This window comes from Tamandua tetradactyla, chromosome 1 (assembly GCF_023851605.1).
Source record: "Tamandua tetradactyla isolate mTamTet1 chromosome 1, mTamTet1.pri, whole genome shotgun sequence".
In the NCBI taxonomy this organism is placed as follows: Eukaryota; Metazoa; Chordata; class Mammalia; order Pilosa; family Myrmecophagidae; genus Tamandua; species Tamandua tetradactyla.
Window position 1 is genome coordinate 86427720 of NC_135327.1, and position 16182 is coordinate 86443901.

The 16182-nt window shown below is 34.4% G+C and overlaps 1 protein-coding gene across 4 annotated transcripts in view; it reads right to left on the reverse strand.

Annotated features, from left to right (window-relative positions):
• The window catches only part of SEPTIN7 (septin 7), a 121716-nt gene that overhangs the window by 51737 nt on the left and 53797 nt on the right, over positions 1–16182 (reverse strand). For all 4 annotated transcript variants that reach the window (XM_077119926.1, XM_077119918.1, XM_077119910.1 and 1 more), the window contains one exon: positions 3854–3960. In XM_077119926.1, coding sequence (XP_076976041.1) covers positions 3854–3960 — 107 coding nt within the window. The remainder of the gene's footprint in view (positions 1–3853; positions 3961–16182) is intronic.

A 16182-nucleotide genomic window follows, 5' to 3' on the forward strand; every position in this document is an offset into this window, starting at 1 on the left:
ACTATGAGTATGATATTATGAAACACCATCACAGGCTATAGAGAAATCTTGAGTGAAAGGAAGAATGATGCTGCCAACTTCACTGTTGTCTTATTTTAAGAAGTTGCCACAGTCACCCCAACATTCTGCAGCCACCACGCTGATCAGTCAGCAACCATCAACATCGAGTCAAGACTCTCCACCAGCAAAAACAGTATGACTTGAAGAAGGCTCATAAAATGGTTAGCAATTTTTAGCAATAGTTTTTTTAATTAAGACATGTACAGTTTTATTAGAACTATCGCTATTGTACACTTAATATACTAGAGTGTACACTTTTGTATGTACTGGAAAACAAAAAACTCATATGACTTGCTTTATTGCAATATTCACTTTATTGTGGTGGTCTGGAACTGAAGCTGTCTCTGAGGTAAGCCTGTATCGTCTTGAACCTAGCCTGCAAATTCAAACCTAATGAGCAATAGCAAACATGATGTGTATACCATTTGTGACTTTAGAAAGTAAGACAAAACATTCCTCTTAACTATTCCATGATAGGTAGCACCAGATACAGCAGCCATATAACCTACAAGAGGCATTTTCTGTGTCCTTTTATCTACCATCCTACATCATATCTATGATGAAGAGATTATTTCACTGATTAAATCATTCTGCCTTCATTTTGTCTAAACTGCCTAATTGGGAAAACTATTTCCATATGTCAGAACCAAAAAAGAAAAGGCAAAATATAGCAAAAGAAAACTAATAATTTGTTGGACCCAGCATTATTAAAAAAGGGTAGAGGGCAGGCCACGGTGGCTCAGCAGGTAAGAATGCTTGCCTGCCATGCCCGAGGACCGGTGCCTGCCCATGTAAAAAAAAAAAAAAAAAAAGGGTAGAGGCAGAAAAGATAATCTACTCATTAAGAGTTGGTTAAACCATTCAAATAACATTTATTAAGAATCTACAGTATAGATTATGTGCTTGATAGAGTGCAGACTAAACCTGACTGCTTGGATTTGAATCTTAGCTCTGCATTACTTAATCATTGTATGCCTCAATTTCCTTATTTGTACAGTGGCGATAATAATACCACCTATCCCATAAATACGTTATGAGGATAAATAAATTAATATATCTGAAGTGCTTAAATTAGGACTTGGAAGATGATAATGACTAAGTGGTAGTTGTAGGTTTTACTATTAATGTATGTATGGCATTATGCTATGGACTAGAACCACAAAAAAAAATTCAAAGTTTCTTTACCTGAGCATTACTGATAGGCACATGACAGTTAATATCTGTCATGGCTGAAATGTGTCCTCCCAAAAAAGATGCTTAAGTCCTAACTCCTGGTATCTGTGAATGTCATCTTATTTGGAAATAGGGCCCTAAATTAAAACAAAGTTGTACTGGAGTAGGGTGGGACCTTAATCTAATATATCTAGTGTCCTTAAAAGAAGAGGAAATTTAGACACAGACACAAACAGAAAGGGAAAGCACCGTGTGATGACTGAGGCAAAGACTGAAGCGCAAGGATTGCTGGCAAACCACCAGAAGCTAACAAGAGAAAAGGAAAGATACTCCCCTAAAGATTTTGTACTTCTAGCCTCCAGACCTGTAAGACAGTAAGTTCCATTGTTCTAAGCCATTCAGTTTGTGGTACACTGTTAACGGCAGCCTAGCAAGCCATTCAGTTTGTGGTACACTGTTAACGGCAGCCTAGCAAACCAAGACAATATCTAGCAGATTTTTTATACTAAATATTTCTGAACTTAGGACTCTACACTGTAAGGTTCATTAAAAATGTCTACATACCTATTTTACTGACCTTGAATTTAAATACCCATGTAAGAAAGCCAAAAGTTTAACCTTTTGCTTCAAGGTAAAATACCCATTATTCTTTCATCAAAAAATAAGTAAGCAATGTAGATTCAAGTTTTAAGAACATACCTTTCCAGTTAATTTGAAATATCAAGCTCTATGAAGGATTTAAAAAAAATAAAAAGCCTAAAATAGGAAAACTTTAACCAGGAGAAATAAATGAAATATTCACCCCTTAGGGATTTAATTACTATAAACCATATCTTACAGTTTGATATATGTGAGTTATTGCCCAGAATGTCCAGGCTGTCCTTCCATCTTGTCCATGAGGTAACCACTATCAGTCTTCTAAATGCAATTCTAACATCGCTGCCTCAATGATTCCTACTGCAGCCAGAACTGTTCACTCTCCTCCTCTCTGCTCATGTGCTATTACTGTACCAACCCAACATTTTTTTGGATTGTACAGGGGTCTATAACAGCACTGTCCAGTAAAAATATTATGTGAAACAACACACATAGTTTTGAAACTAACAGCCATTTAAAAAACTAAGAAACAGATAAATATATTCTATTGAACCCAATGTATTCAAATTTTCATTTAAATCTGTAATCAACATTTAAAAATTATTAATTAAAAAAATTTTTTTCATTCTAAGTCTTCAAAATCTGGGGTGCATTTTATACTTAAAAAAGCATCTCAGTTAGTGGCTACTAACCATATAGTCCCAAGCTAGGGTCTAAATCTAGCACCTGGATATTCAAAGCGTAGTTTGTGGAGCAACAGCAACAGTATCTCCTGGGAACTCATTAGAATTGCAGAAACTAGATTCACCTGAGACCTAATGGAATAGACTGAATTTAACATGATCTCTAGGTGATCTGAATATACATTAAAGACTGAGATGCACTAAGCTAGACTACACACACCTTGGGAGCCATAAAGAACTGTTATTGTCATTCTATCAGGTGGTATTACCCACTAACAAAGAACATTATATTGAGCTAATTGTGCTAGTTTAAAACTGTTGATTACACCAGAAAAGCCATGTTCTTTAAAGCTTGTCAATATTGTTAGGTAGGCTCTTTCTGATTAAGTTGCCTCCATGGAAATGTGACCCACCCAACTGTGGGTGGTATCTTTTGATCAGGTTGTTTCCATGGAGATGTGTCCCCACCCATTTAAGGTGGGGTTGCTCACTGCAGCTCTTTAAGAGGGAACCATTTTGGAAAAACTTCAGAGTCCACACAGCCAGAGACCTTTGGAGATGCAGAAGGAAAATTCCCCTGGGGTACCTTATGAAATGAAAAGAGAAAGCCAGAAGATGTTGCTATGCACCTTCCCAGCTGACAGAGTTATCCTGGATGGCATCAGCCTTTCCTGAGTGAAGGTAACCTCTTGCTGGTCCCTTAATTTAGACATTTTCACAACCTTAAAACTGTAAACTTACAACTTAATAAATTCCCTTTTTAAAAGTCATTCTATTTCTGGTATATTGCATTCTGGTAGCTTTAGCAAACTAAAACAGTGACAATGACTTTCATATGGATCATATCTTCTCTATGCTGTCCAATAAAATTTTCTGCAATGGTAGAAATATTCTATATCTGTGTTACACAAAATGATTGCCTGCAGTCACATGTGGCTGTTGAGTACTTGAAATGTGGCTGGTGCAAGTGAGAGGCTGAATTTTTAACTTTATTTAATTGATTTAAACTTAAAAAGCCACATGTGGCTAGTGGCTATCCATATCAGACAGTGTTAACTTTCTAGGGATTTTATTTACTATACACTATGTTATCCTAAGGCTATTCCTGAGGACAAATTTAGAAGGTTCTGATCAAGGTATGTTTCTCTCACTACCTGTACTTCTCCTTAGAAGATTGTCTGTTTTTATTTTAGGAACACTCCTGTTTACTTCTTTACAAATTGGCTGAAACCAAACTTCCACCTATCTCTAGGCAAGCATTATAAAAGTGATGGCATGTGTTTTTTGTGTGTTAACATTACTCCAGCTTCACTGTCAATTAACAATACTAATATACATACCTGTACAGTCTTTTTTATTCTATGGGAAGGACCTGGATACTCTGGAGAATACAAATCTGTGAGGAATAACGAGTTGATTAATGTTGACTTTCCCAATCCAGATTCACCTAAAAGGAAAAGGAAAAAATCGTTAAACCCAGCCACTTTACCCACCTTAAACATTCAACCATACTGGAACTTGCTTTATGTAAGTATTTTCTTGGTGGGACACAGAGAAAAAGACCCCCAAAGAATAAACTCTTTGCCCTCATTTTCTTATCTATAAAAGAAGAGGCGTAGAATCATGTTTCCATGGATTCCTTTCCAGTTTCACAGTTCTACAATCTGATATTTTTTAAAAGAAATTTGTCTCAAAAAATAATCTCCATTTTTAACAGTAATGTATTCCTAGAAACCAAAGCCATTCATCCTAGTTGGATTACATATTGCTGCTTCAGAGAAAAAATGTAAACAATAATGATTAAGTAATGAATGACCAGCACAAGACATCAACACAGCTATGAAAACCTGCTGGTATAAAGAAAAATAAATCACAATGCCCCTCAGTATAAAACTTGGGACCACATAAAATACTTTCCAAATTACCTATCCATATGTTAATCACCTTAAGTGTAAGGGTACCTCTTCATAAACCAGATTCCAAAAAACTTGGGCAGTTACTTTTTACAGTGCTACTGTTTCAGGTGAGAGGTGAGAATGGAGGAAGTTTGAGCACATTTTCTAAGATCACACATTCTTCTTTAACCCTTTGTGTCTAATCTAGTACACCATACCAAGTATACAGTTAGTTTCCACCAGATACGAATAGCTTCAAGGTATGCATCATGATATAAGGTTAAAATAAATTACAAATTATAACTCTCAATTAGGCCCAGCTTAAAAGTATTGATTAATGTTGATAATTTACTTAGTTTAATAGGCATCTTTAGCCTAAAACCCTGATGTTACAACATTTACATTCCTATTCCTATTTCAATTTCTAGACTGTGTTCTTAAAATAGCTCTCAAAAGAGTAAAGATGCTTTTCTAGGTAGTTTCTGGACATACCCCTTTAACTAAAGGGATGCCACTTTGTTTTAAATGTAAAGATTCCAGATTCTAAAATCATCGGAAATTGTTACAGGTTCTCCATATCTGCTTCTTTCCTAACTTTTATCTCTTGAATGAAGAGGGGAAGATTAGAATAAAAGCCGAGCATTTGGGGATAATCAGAACTATCAATATTTCCTTCTAGAAGCATATATATATATAAATCTTGGTATTCTTGTGTCTGATGCTCCTTATATCCAGGGTATGGTCAGATGAGTAAAATACATGGATACAAAGATAAATAAATAATAGGGGGGAAAGGGTAAAATAAATTGGGTAGATGGAAATATTAGTGGTCAATGAGGGCGAAGAGTAAGGGGTATGGTATCTATGAGTTTTGACAAGGGTGCAAAGACCATTCAATGGGGAAAGAACAGTCTCTTTAACAAATGTTGCTAGGAAAACTGGATCTCTAATTGCTAAAGAGTGAAGCTGGACCCCTACTTTATACCTTACACAAAAATTAACTCAAAATGTATCAAGGATCTAGACCTAAGAGCTAAGACCATAAAATTCTTATAAGAAAACATAAGGGAAAAGCTTCATTATCTTGGATTTGGAAATGATTTAATAGATATGACACCAAAAGCATTCGCAACAACAAAACAGATAAATTAGAGATGATCAAAAGTAGAAACTTATGTGCATCAAAGAACATTATCAAGAAAGTGAAAAGACGGGTGGGCCACGGTGGCTCAGCAGGTAAGAGTGCTTGCCTGCCATGCCCAAGGACCAGGGTTTGATTCCCGGTGCCTGCCCATGTGAAAAAAAAAAAAAAAGAAAGTGAAAAGACTACCTTCAGAATGGGAGAAACTACTTGGAATTCCTATAATCTGATAAGGATTTAACAACCAGAATATATAAATAACTCCCACAACTCAATAACAAAAAGACAAACAATCCAATTTAAAAATGGGCAAAGGACTAATACAAACATTTCTTCAAAGATAAACAAATGGCCAAGTACAAGAAAAGATGCTGAATATCATCGGTCATCAGGGAAATGCAAATCAAAACCACAATGGGATACCACTTCACACCTACTAGTATGGCAATTATTTTAAAAACTGGTTAGAAAGATGGATAAATAGAATGATACAGTTGATGTGGCAAAGTGTTAAAATTGATAGTGTGTTTGGTGGGTCCTCACAAAAGTTAAACACTGAGTTACCACATGACCTGGCAATTTCATTTCTAGTTATATACCAAAAGGAATTGAAAAAAGGACCTTAAACAGGTATTTGCAAGCCAATGTTTATAGCAGCATTATTCACAATAGCACACAGGTGGAAAAAATTCAAGTATCCACTGACAGATGAATGGATAAAATGAATGTGGTATATACCTACAAAGGAGTATTATTCACCCATAAAGTGGAATGAAGTGTTTCTCTAGTTCTCATCTCCACACTCAGGCTTGTAATAATTTCTAAGTCGACTCTATGAGTAATGTAAAACTCCAAATTCTAAAACAACTGCTCAATTCTGAGATGCATTTCCCCCCCATCAACACTTTTGAAAACAAGTCTCTTACAGTCAAAATGTTCGTTTACTGCACTATTTCTTACATCCCAAATCAAATTTGATTACATATTTCATAGCTCATATCTTAAACTCAAGTAAACATAAAGATCAAGACAATCTCAAAGATTCAAACTCAATTAGATGAGATAAATCAAAGAAAGAAAACCTTGTTTATTTTTTCCCTATAGTTTAGAAAATTGCCATTTTACTTTCAGAACAAATTTTTCTGAACAAAAATTATTACTATTTCTTTCCAATTTGCAGGCCTGAAAGAAATAAGATTTTAATAAAATCTGGAACAGAAATAAGGAAAACCAGCTCCCCACTTTGAGGTTCAAAAGATGAGAGAACAAAGCTCCTCCTTGGGAGAGTTATAAGCTGTAAGAAAAATGGTCCTCAAAGTACCAAGTTTCATTCAGGGCCAGGAGGTAGAAGGAATGTAAGAAGAAGAAGTTGAGAATTTAGCAAAAGAAAATTGTTGAACACAGACTGGGTAATTCGGAGGAAATAGTGGAAAGGATGGTGGGGAGGCTGAGTAAGGGATGGAAACGTGAAGGGGACCAAGGGAGGACAGTAAAGGAGGGAACCTCTGACTAAACAAAGAAATACTGACAAAGGAATACTGAGGCTTTAGTCTCTATTACCTCTTAAGGCAGGAGGGAATGATCTCATTGGTGAATGACTTGGAAGGGAACCCCAAAGCTATGTTTAGAACCCACACGTGAAATCAGTACAATGCCTGGTACACTGTAAATACTCAATAAAGTCTTATTTCTGTGACATTTAATGAGATTAGGAATACAAGAAAATATGGAAAGGAACAGGACGAATTAAAATTAGGATGTTTTGAATTTAAGGTCCCTTTCAGAACAAAAAATCAACAGTTCTCTATCAATGCACATAGGATGAGTTTAAAAGTCACTAAAAAACTTTAGCCTACAGCTTATTGATTTTAAAAGCCAATTTAAAAATGGGTAAGAATCTTAAAACATGCATTGATCAATTAACAAAAATAGATATATATTTACTTACAAGTGCACATATGATCTGTTCTTCCATACAATGCACTTGTGACACAAGATTTTAAAAGATAATCTGTTCTTATCCCTCTTCTACACACACACATACACACACACAGAATTACTCCTGTGGGAGAAACCTACAATTAAAAATTTATTCAGTCACAGTATAATGAAGATATGCGTAAGAGCACTTATGAGAGGTAAGTGACACCAACTCATAGCTCAAAAAAAAGTTTCTCTGTGACAAAGATCCAGAGTCTGAGTCAGGCTGCTGTTTCTGGGAATGTTCTCTAAAATTAGTGAAAAGCCCCTGTTCTTTTCTTCTCCCTGCTGGCTGGAATGTAAGCACATTGCCCGGAGTTGTATTAGCCATCTCAGACTGTGTGGAACAACAAAAAGAAGGTGTTGGGGAAGCCGAGAACTTCAAAAAGCAGAGCTATCGCTTCTGGACTATTCAACTCTGTACTTTATCATCATCATATTATTACTGCATATGCCTTGATCTAAGAAAGAAATTGGGTGTTAAGTTTTCACCATTTCTTTAGAATTTCTTTAGAATTTATTATTTTTGTCTCTTGTACAAACTTTACTTTGATTTATTTGAAAGCTTTCGTATGATAGGGGCAGGAATTAAAAAAGCAACACAAATTTTAAAAATATAAGGCAAAAAAAACCCCTAGAAATTATGAAGAGTTGACAGAACATCCATAGTGAATAATTAACAGGCCTCTCAGACACTGATAAATCAAGTGGTTAAAAAATAGAGGGGATATGAAGAATTAATGTTTGTAATTTTACAACATACGCAAGTATATAGTAAATATATATTTAAAATACTTTTGTTCAAACTTACATAAGCCAATCATATGAGACTACAAAGAAATTTAATCAATACTGAAAAACAGAAATCTACAGATCACATTCTCTGACCACAATGGATGAAATAAGAAATTAACAAAAGAATCTCATCCATTAGAATATCATATCCATCTACTCACTTGGATATAAAACAATTCTCCTCAATTCCTAGGTCAAAACTACTTAATACAAAAATAAGCACTACATAAGAAAATCAAAGGAATATGACTAAACTGATAAATACTTGCTTTAAATGCTTTTATTAAAAGAGCAAAAGAAAAATCCTAAGCTTCAGCTCAAACTGAGTAAGTCCAAAGAAAATAGGTCAATCTTTAGAATGGCTTTTGGTGAAACTGTAAATTGGTACAGGCTTTCTGAAGTACAATTTGGCAGTCTATCAAAATGTAAATGCACATGCTTCCTGACCCATCATTTCACTTCTAAAAATGTACATTATACAAACATTTACATGTGTACATAAAAACACAAGATATTATTTAACCACTGTTTGTAACTGTGAACATCCATGCCCATCATAGCAGTCTGTATAAATGATGGTAAATACATACTATAGAATACTGTGTGTAACTGCTTAAAATAAGGTAGCCCTTTTATGTATTGATATGATAAATATATAATATATAACACAATAGGGGAAAAATATTCACAGAGCAGCATTTATATAGCATGATACTATTTATACAAAATAAAATCTACATGGGAGTGCATGTAAATTCATAGAAACAATGACAAAAGACTTGTACCAACTTACAATGCTTATTTCTAAAGAAGGGAGAGGAACTGATGGAGAAAAAAGAACTTCACTGTTTTACTAAATATCCTTAGAATTTAGATTTCTAAAAATAAAAATATCCATTTATAATTTTTTTAAGGGGAGGATCTGGAAGGGAGTATATCAAGTTTCTAATACTGGTTATTTCTATGTGGAAGGTTATGAGTCATTTTGATTTTCCCTCTTTACATGTTAGTTTTTCTATAGTAAATATGAATTATACAACTTTTAATGCAAAGTTTCTTTTAAAGGAACTGATGCTATGTTATACTATATTACAAAAAAAGCCAAGAAGAAATATACTTGAGAACAGGCATTGTAAATATGAGTAGGATTACTGGGATCCTATATGAAGATAGCGTTAGAGAAAAATGAGTACTGGCTCCAGTAAGAAAGAAAAGAGTAAATGAAAAAGGGAAAGGAAGCATTGAGTCCAGACTAATGCAGATGCTGGCGATGGGGCTAGTTCTGTTACAAGTTTTCTCAATCACAGCACTATCAACATTAAAGCAAAAAGGAAATAATCTTTTTTTTTTCTTTCTTTCTTCTGGTGGGTTAGGGGTACCGCCCTTTGCATTGTAGGATGCTGACTCCATCTCTGTCCTAGATGCCAGTAGCAAACCCCCTACCCAGACCAGTTGTGACAACCAAAAACCTCTCCAGATGTTGTCACATGTCACCACAGGGGCTGTGGGTGGCATTCTCCAAATTCTGAATCTCCAGATACCCCAGGACCACAAGTCTCAGCCATAGATGTTGACAACGAAAATAAGAGCCAAAACAGTTTAAGTTCTCCTGTGTGCCAGTACCTCACAAGCACTGATTAATTTTATCTTTATGACCCTATGAGATACCACTATCATAATTCCTGTTTTAAGACAAAAACTTGGGCACAAAGAAGTAAAATGCCTTGCCCAAAGTAACTAGGCTACTAAATAGTAAAGGCTGTCTCTGACACCAGGCAGCAAAACTCCAGTGCTCATGTTCTACTGCCTCTCTAAATATCCACTCTCATTTATCCCCTAGGCCTCTGCTCCAAAATTACCAAATAATTTCCGTATCTTGTTAACTAGGTTGGACCATATTTGACATGGGATAGTTTTGTAACATATTCATTAACAGTAATACCGAACAATTTTACTCAACACCAAGTACAAGACAGCTAAGCACTTAAATACTTTCAAGTTCTTTAGTCAACACAAAACTATGTAAGATTCAGATGAATAAGCAAAAGTTGTGAGACATTACGTAACTTGTCAAGGACACATATCTCTAGCAAATAACAGAACTATATCTCAACCTGGTCAGCAAAGCTCATGTCCTTAAACACAATGCTGTACTACCTAGACTGAGCAGGTCAAAGAAGCATACTGGCTTCCGTTTTTTTCCTGACCCACTTGGTCTTGAGAGTTACAGTAGGCCCATAGCTTTTATGCCAATAGCATGAAGTGGGAAAAGTTAAGTCAAAGCAATTAAAAATTTAGGGGAGATAGAAGAAAAAGCCCAAGTTCAACAGCTTAATCTTTTCTGACTGAGTATTCTTTATCTACTCTCAGCATCAAATCCTACTGCTATCCTCCATCCAAATGGCAATCCCTCATTAGCAGTTAGAGTAAAAAGAAAAAGAACATCTCTTCAAAGACATGATAGATATACTGAATCTTCTGATGCATGAACTTTTTCCTAAAGCACTATTAGTCAAAAACTATTAAGTTCATATAAATGAGATGCCAACAGGTTACTGTTGTTTTGTTTTAGTGATTTATTATCACATTAAAGAAGTTACCAAAATGTCATTCAAATAAGACTGATATAATCAAACTTATTTCCTATAAGCAAAGTCACCTTACAAACCATTGTGACTAGTATGACATTGATATGGAACCTCTAAACTAACAAGCTATTCTGTAGTGAAATGGGTAGTCCTTTTACTTGGTAGCAAAGAATAAAATAAAGCATCTGGAAAATTTTATAGGAAAAGTTTGATAAAATTCTTATTCTTCAGAACTTTTTTCCTATGAAGCACTCCAAAGACATAAATAAAGTGAATCCCAACCTTCTCTATGCTTCCTGAAGTACCACATACCCTTAATCTAAGTCACTGCAAACTTTTTTCCAAATACCCCAAATGGTAAGAAAAATAGCTGTGAAACTCTGGAAAAGTCTAGGTTATAGCTTAGACAGTCCACTGGAGCTCAAAATTTCTGTGAAATCTCTCATCACAGTGCCACTGATAAAGTTGTTCTGTAAACTTGGGCAAACCCCAACTTCTGTGCCTCAGTTTTGCCATCTATAAACTGAAGATAATAGCAGTATCTACACCAGAGGGCTGCTGTGAGAAATAAATGATCCTGTCACAGTTGAGACATAATTATATGAATCAATAATGGGAAGTTGCAAAGAAATATTTGCTTACCATTCATGTTTTCTCCCAGGGGAAGAAAAAAGAGACTCCAGGATAACTATTAAGAGTCAACCCAGGGGTATAAATCTTCCTGGCAATGTGAGACCTGACTCCTGGGAATGAGCCAGGACCTGGCATAATGGGAAAGAGAAAGGCTTCTTGACCAAAAAGGGGAAAAGATAAATGAGACAACATAAACTTCAGTGGCTGAGAGATTTAAAGAGTCAAGAGATTATCCTGGAGGTTATTCTTATGCATTATATGATATTCCTTTTAGTCTATATTGTGTTTGAATGGCAAGAGGAAGTACCTGAAACTGTTGAACTGGGTTCCGGTAGCCTTGATTCTTGAAGAAGACTGTATAACCATATAACTTTTATAATATAGACTATGTGATTGTGAAAACCTTGTGTCAGATGCTGCTTTTATCAGGGTATGGACAGATAAGTAAAAAATAAATAAATAAGGATAAAAAACAAATAAATACCAGGGGGAGAGAAAGGGTTAAAATTGGGTAGCTTGAAATACTATGGTTTAATGAGAGGGAGGGTTAAGAGGTGTGGGATATATAAGCTCTTTTTTTTTTTTTAATTTTTATTTCTTTTTCTGGAGTGATACAAATATTACAAAACTGATCGTGGTGAAGAATACAACACAACTACATGATGATGTTGTGAGCCACTGATTGTATAATATGGATAGACAGTATGTGTGTGGATATTTCTCAAGAAAAGTATTTTTTAAAAAATAAGAAAACAAACACTTAAAAAAAAGGATTGAGAGTCAAAGGTGAAGTAGGCAGCGGCAAAAAAAAATAAGCATTAAAGACTAGGGGACAGGGTAGAAGGGTTAAGGTTGGCAGCATAATAACATAAAAGGGTACTGGCTTCAAAATAAAAATAAAAAGGAATGTTGAAAGTAATGAGGCTGTACCTAAGTCTGGGTATTCAATTGTTAATTTCTACTTAAAAGAGAGTAATTTTTACTTCCATACCAAACTGCCAGAGGAACATTAAGATTTCATTAAGCTGAATAATCTCAATTCCCATACTCTGTAGCTTTCTCTATCCCAACAGCTATCCTCTGTTGGAATCATTACAATGGGTAAAAACAAAGACAAATAAATTTATTCTATGATTATTTATTGAGCTTTTGCTAAATACTAGAACTGGGAGCATTTATGTCCTCAAAAAAGTACTATTTGTATAGCCAAGTTCATTGGAAAGTTTTTTTCATGATTAATTATTCCAAAAATGGATTATCACAACTTTGCAGATACAATGAATCGCTGGTATAAATTGATCTAGATGGAAAAAAATGTAGCAGGGAATAGAACCTCTAAGTATTTATCAAGTACCTCTTTCAATACACATATGATTAAGAAAATATTCACTTCTTTTTAGAAACATAAAGTCCATATAGGAGAAAAAATATGCATAGCATAATAATAGCATTTCAAATACACTTTTTTTTGTATTTTGAAAAGGTAGATAATGTTAGAATAAGAGCTGGCTGGGTTAATCTGGAAGCTCTCCTATAGTGGATATTGTACTATGAATTAAGTTTTATATATCTACATGCTTAAAAGCCTGTACTATGTCTGTAATTTCACTTATGCAGAATTAAAGAAGTAATCATGAATACATTTAAAAATTTGTGTAGCCAGTAGAACGTAAACATTCAATAAAGGATCAGTTACACAAACTTTGGGACACCTATACAAATGAACACTATGTAGCTATTTGAAAATAACATATTTAGAATATGTAGTGACCCGGAAAAACGTAATATTGAATAAAATATTATAATCTGTACACTGCATATTAAAATGTGCATATGGAAAGTAAAAAAGGACTAGAAACTCACACAGCAAAATCTTAACAACTGCAAAGTTTTGTGTGTGTCTGTGTTTTAGTTTCATGCATAAGAATTAATCTTGACTTAGAGTCCCACAACCTTTCATAAGTTGTACATAAAGTTTCTATAAGTTCTTTTGCTAAACTGAAAAGAAATGAAATCAGCAGTCAAATACTGTTTTGAGTTCTGGCAGTCTCCAGAAGTCTGGAAGGAAGCAGACTTCCTTCCAGAAATGTCTTCAATTATTGCTGAAAGTCCACTTGATAATTTAATAAACATTCCCTCTTAAAAATCAAGTATTCTTGTGAATTCAGGTTTTTCGTATCTTGGAAAAATGAGACTTTAGCTCTTAATTTGTAATTGTGGCATTACAAATTACAATTGTGGCATTCATTAAGAAAGTCAAGAGTTTTAATTTGTAGAGAAACAGCTAGTTTTAGAGTATCAGAGCAAGAGAACATGAAAGTTTTGTGGAAATATCAGAGTAAAGGACTCGAGGACACCAAAGAGCAGACTAGGGGGTAAGTAAAGGAGAGATGCCAGGAAAGGAGATAGGCACATATCAAATAAATAATTTTACTTGGATATCCAGTGGCTACAACAATGGAGGAAAGCTGGTGATTTATACTTGAGCAGGGAGCTTATTCTAGACAGTGATGCTAAGGAGTGGCTTTCAAAGCACAGGTGGGTAATCTCTAACAGTTTGAACAAGATAACCCAAGGGTTCTTTCAAGTGCATACATTCGATAAATCTCATATAACAAAATTTATATTCTAAGGATCAGCAGTGGAATGTGTGAATCACACTGGTAATTGTGTGAATCTCACTCATCACAAGTTCTTAATTTAAAAAAAGCACAATTATGTATAGTTAAAATAATCACAGTAAATGAAACAAAGAAATTGTTGTTAGTAGTATTAATTAGCTTAATAAAAAAAGTTTGATAAAAAAATTCCAAATCGACAAAGACATGTATAAATTAAAATGAGGAACCTTTTTTAAACACCAATGTTGCAAGGTCATTTTGTTTTATTTTAAAAAACATTTCCACTCAATATAAGAAAGGATGTCATAAACAAGTCCTGTATAAATTGGTAAATATTTTCAATTCACATTCTTTACCGTGTCATCTGCTTCTGGGAATCAAGCACCCAGGATAAAACATCAAAATACTATTTTTAATCATAAGGAAGCAAGGGGGAGAGGGAACTTCCAGGTCCAACAATGTGAGATAGATTTAAGTATACTATGATACATCTATAAAAATTAGTATTATTTGGCCACTAAAAGTTAGCTTAAAAAAAATAATAAAAACATTTGACATTGGAAAATGCTTGCCATAGTTATAAGCTGAAGAAAGTATATATCTACATGAATAAATCCTAAAACTCAACAATAAAAAGACAAACAACCCAATGTAAAAATGGGCAGAAGGCATGAATAGATATTTCTCCAAAGAGGAAATGCAAACAGCTAAAAAAAAGCACATGAAAAGATGCTCATCTTCACCAGCCATTAGGGAAATGCAAATCAAAACCACAATGAGGTATCATCTCACACCCACTACAATGGCTGCAATTAAACAAATAGGAAACTACAAGTGTTGGAGAAGATATGGAGAAATAGGAATTTGTATTCACTGCTAGTGGGAATGGAAAATGGTACAGTTGCTATGGAAGATGGTTTGTTGGTCCTCAGAAAACTATATAATTGTCTTACAATTCAGCAATCCTATTACTCAGTATATACCCAGAAGATCTGATAACACGGATGCAAACAGACCCTTGCACACTGATGTTCATAGCAACATTATTCACAAATGCCAAAAGATGGAAACAACCCAAGTGCCCCTCAATTGATAAACGGATAAACAAAATGTGATATATACACAGACAATAAAATATTACTCAGTAGTAAGAAGTAATAAAGTCCTAAAGCATGCGACAACATGGATAAATCTCGAGGACATTATGCTGAATGAAATAAGTCAGACATAAAAGAAAAATGTATGATTTCACTTAATGTGAACTAATTATAATAGGTAAACTCAAAGTCATAAAATCTATAATATGGGTTACCAGCAAATAGAATGAGACTAGAGAATGGGAAGCAGTTGCTTAATACATACAGGACTTTTAACTAGGTTGAACTTAAACATTTGGAAATAGAGATGACAGAAGCACATTATTGTGAGTATAAGTGATAGTGCTGAATTGTTTGTGAAAGTGGTTGAAAGGGTTTGCTTAGAGTCATGCATGTCATCAGAAGAAAAGCTAGAGGTTAAAGTATGGGAATGTATACCAGTGAACTCTACAAAATAACAAAGTTGTCCATTTCAGAACAAATGTGCAACACCTTTAAAAAGAATCAATAGTAGAGTGACATATGGGAAAAATGTACCTATTGGCAAACTACAGACTACAGTTAGTATTCTTTCATTAACAGTGACTAATGTACCACAGCAATATTAGGGCTCAGCAATGGGGGAGGGGCAATAAGGAGTATGGGATGATTTGGGTTTTCTTTTTTATATCTATTTTTTATCTTTCTTTTTGGAGTAATAAAAGCATTCTAAAATTGATTGTGTTGATGACTACACAATTGTATGATGATACTGTGAGCCATCCACTTTGGATGGATTATATGGCATGTGAATATATCTCAATAAAATCATATTAAAAAGAATACCAGTACAACTAGCTCTTTTAGAGAACTACGAAGATAAATGATAAAATTTTAATTTAAATACAATGGTGCATTCCAAGTTTCAGGATTCTAATCT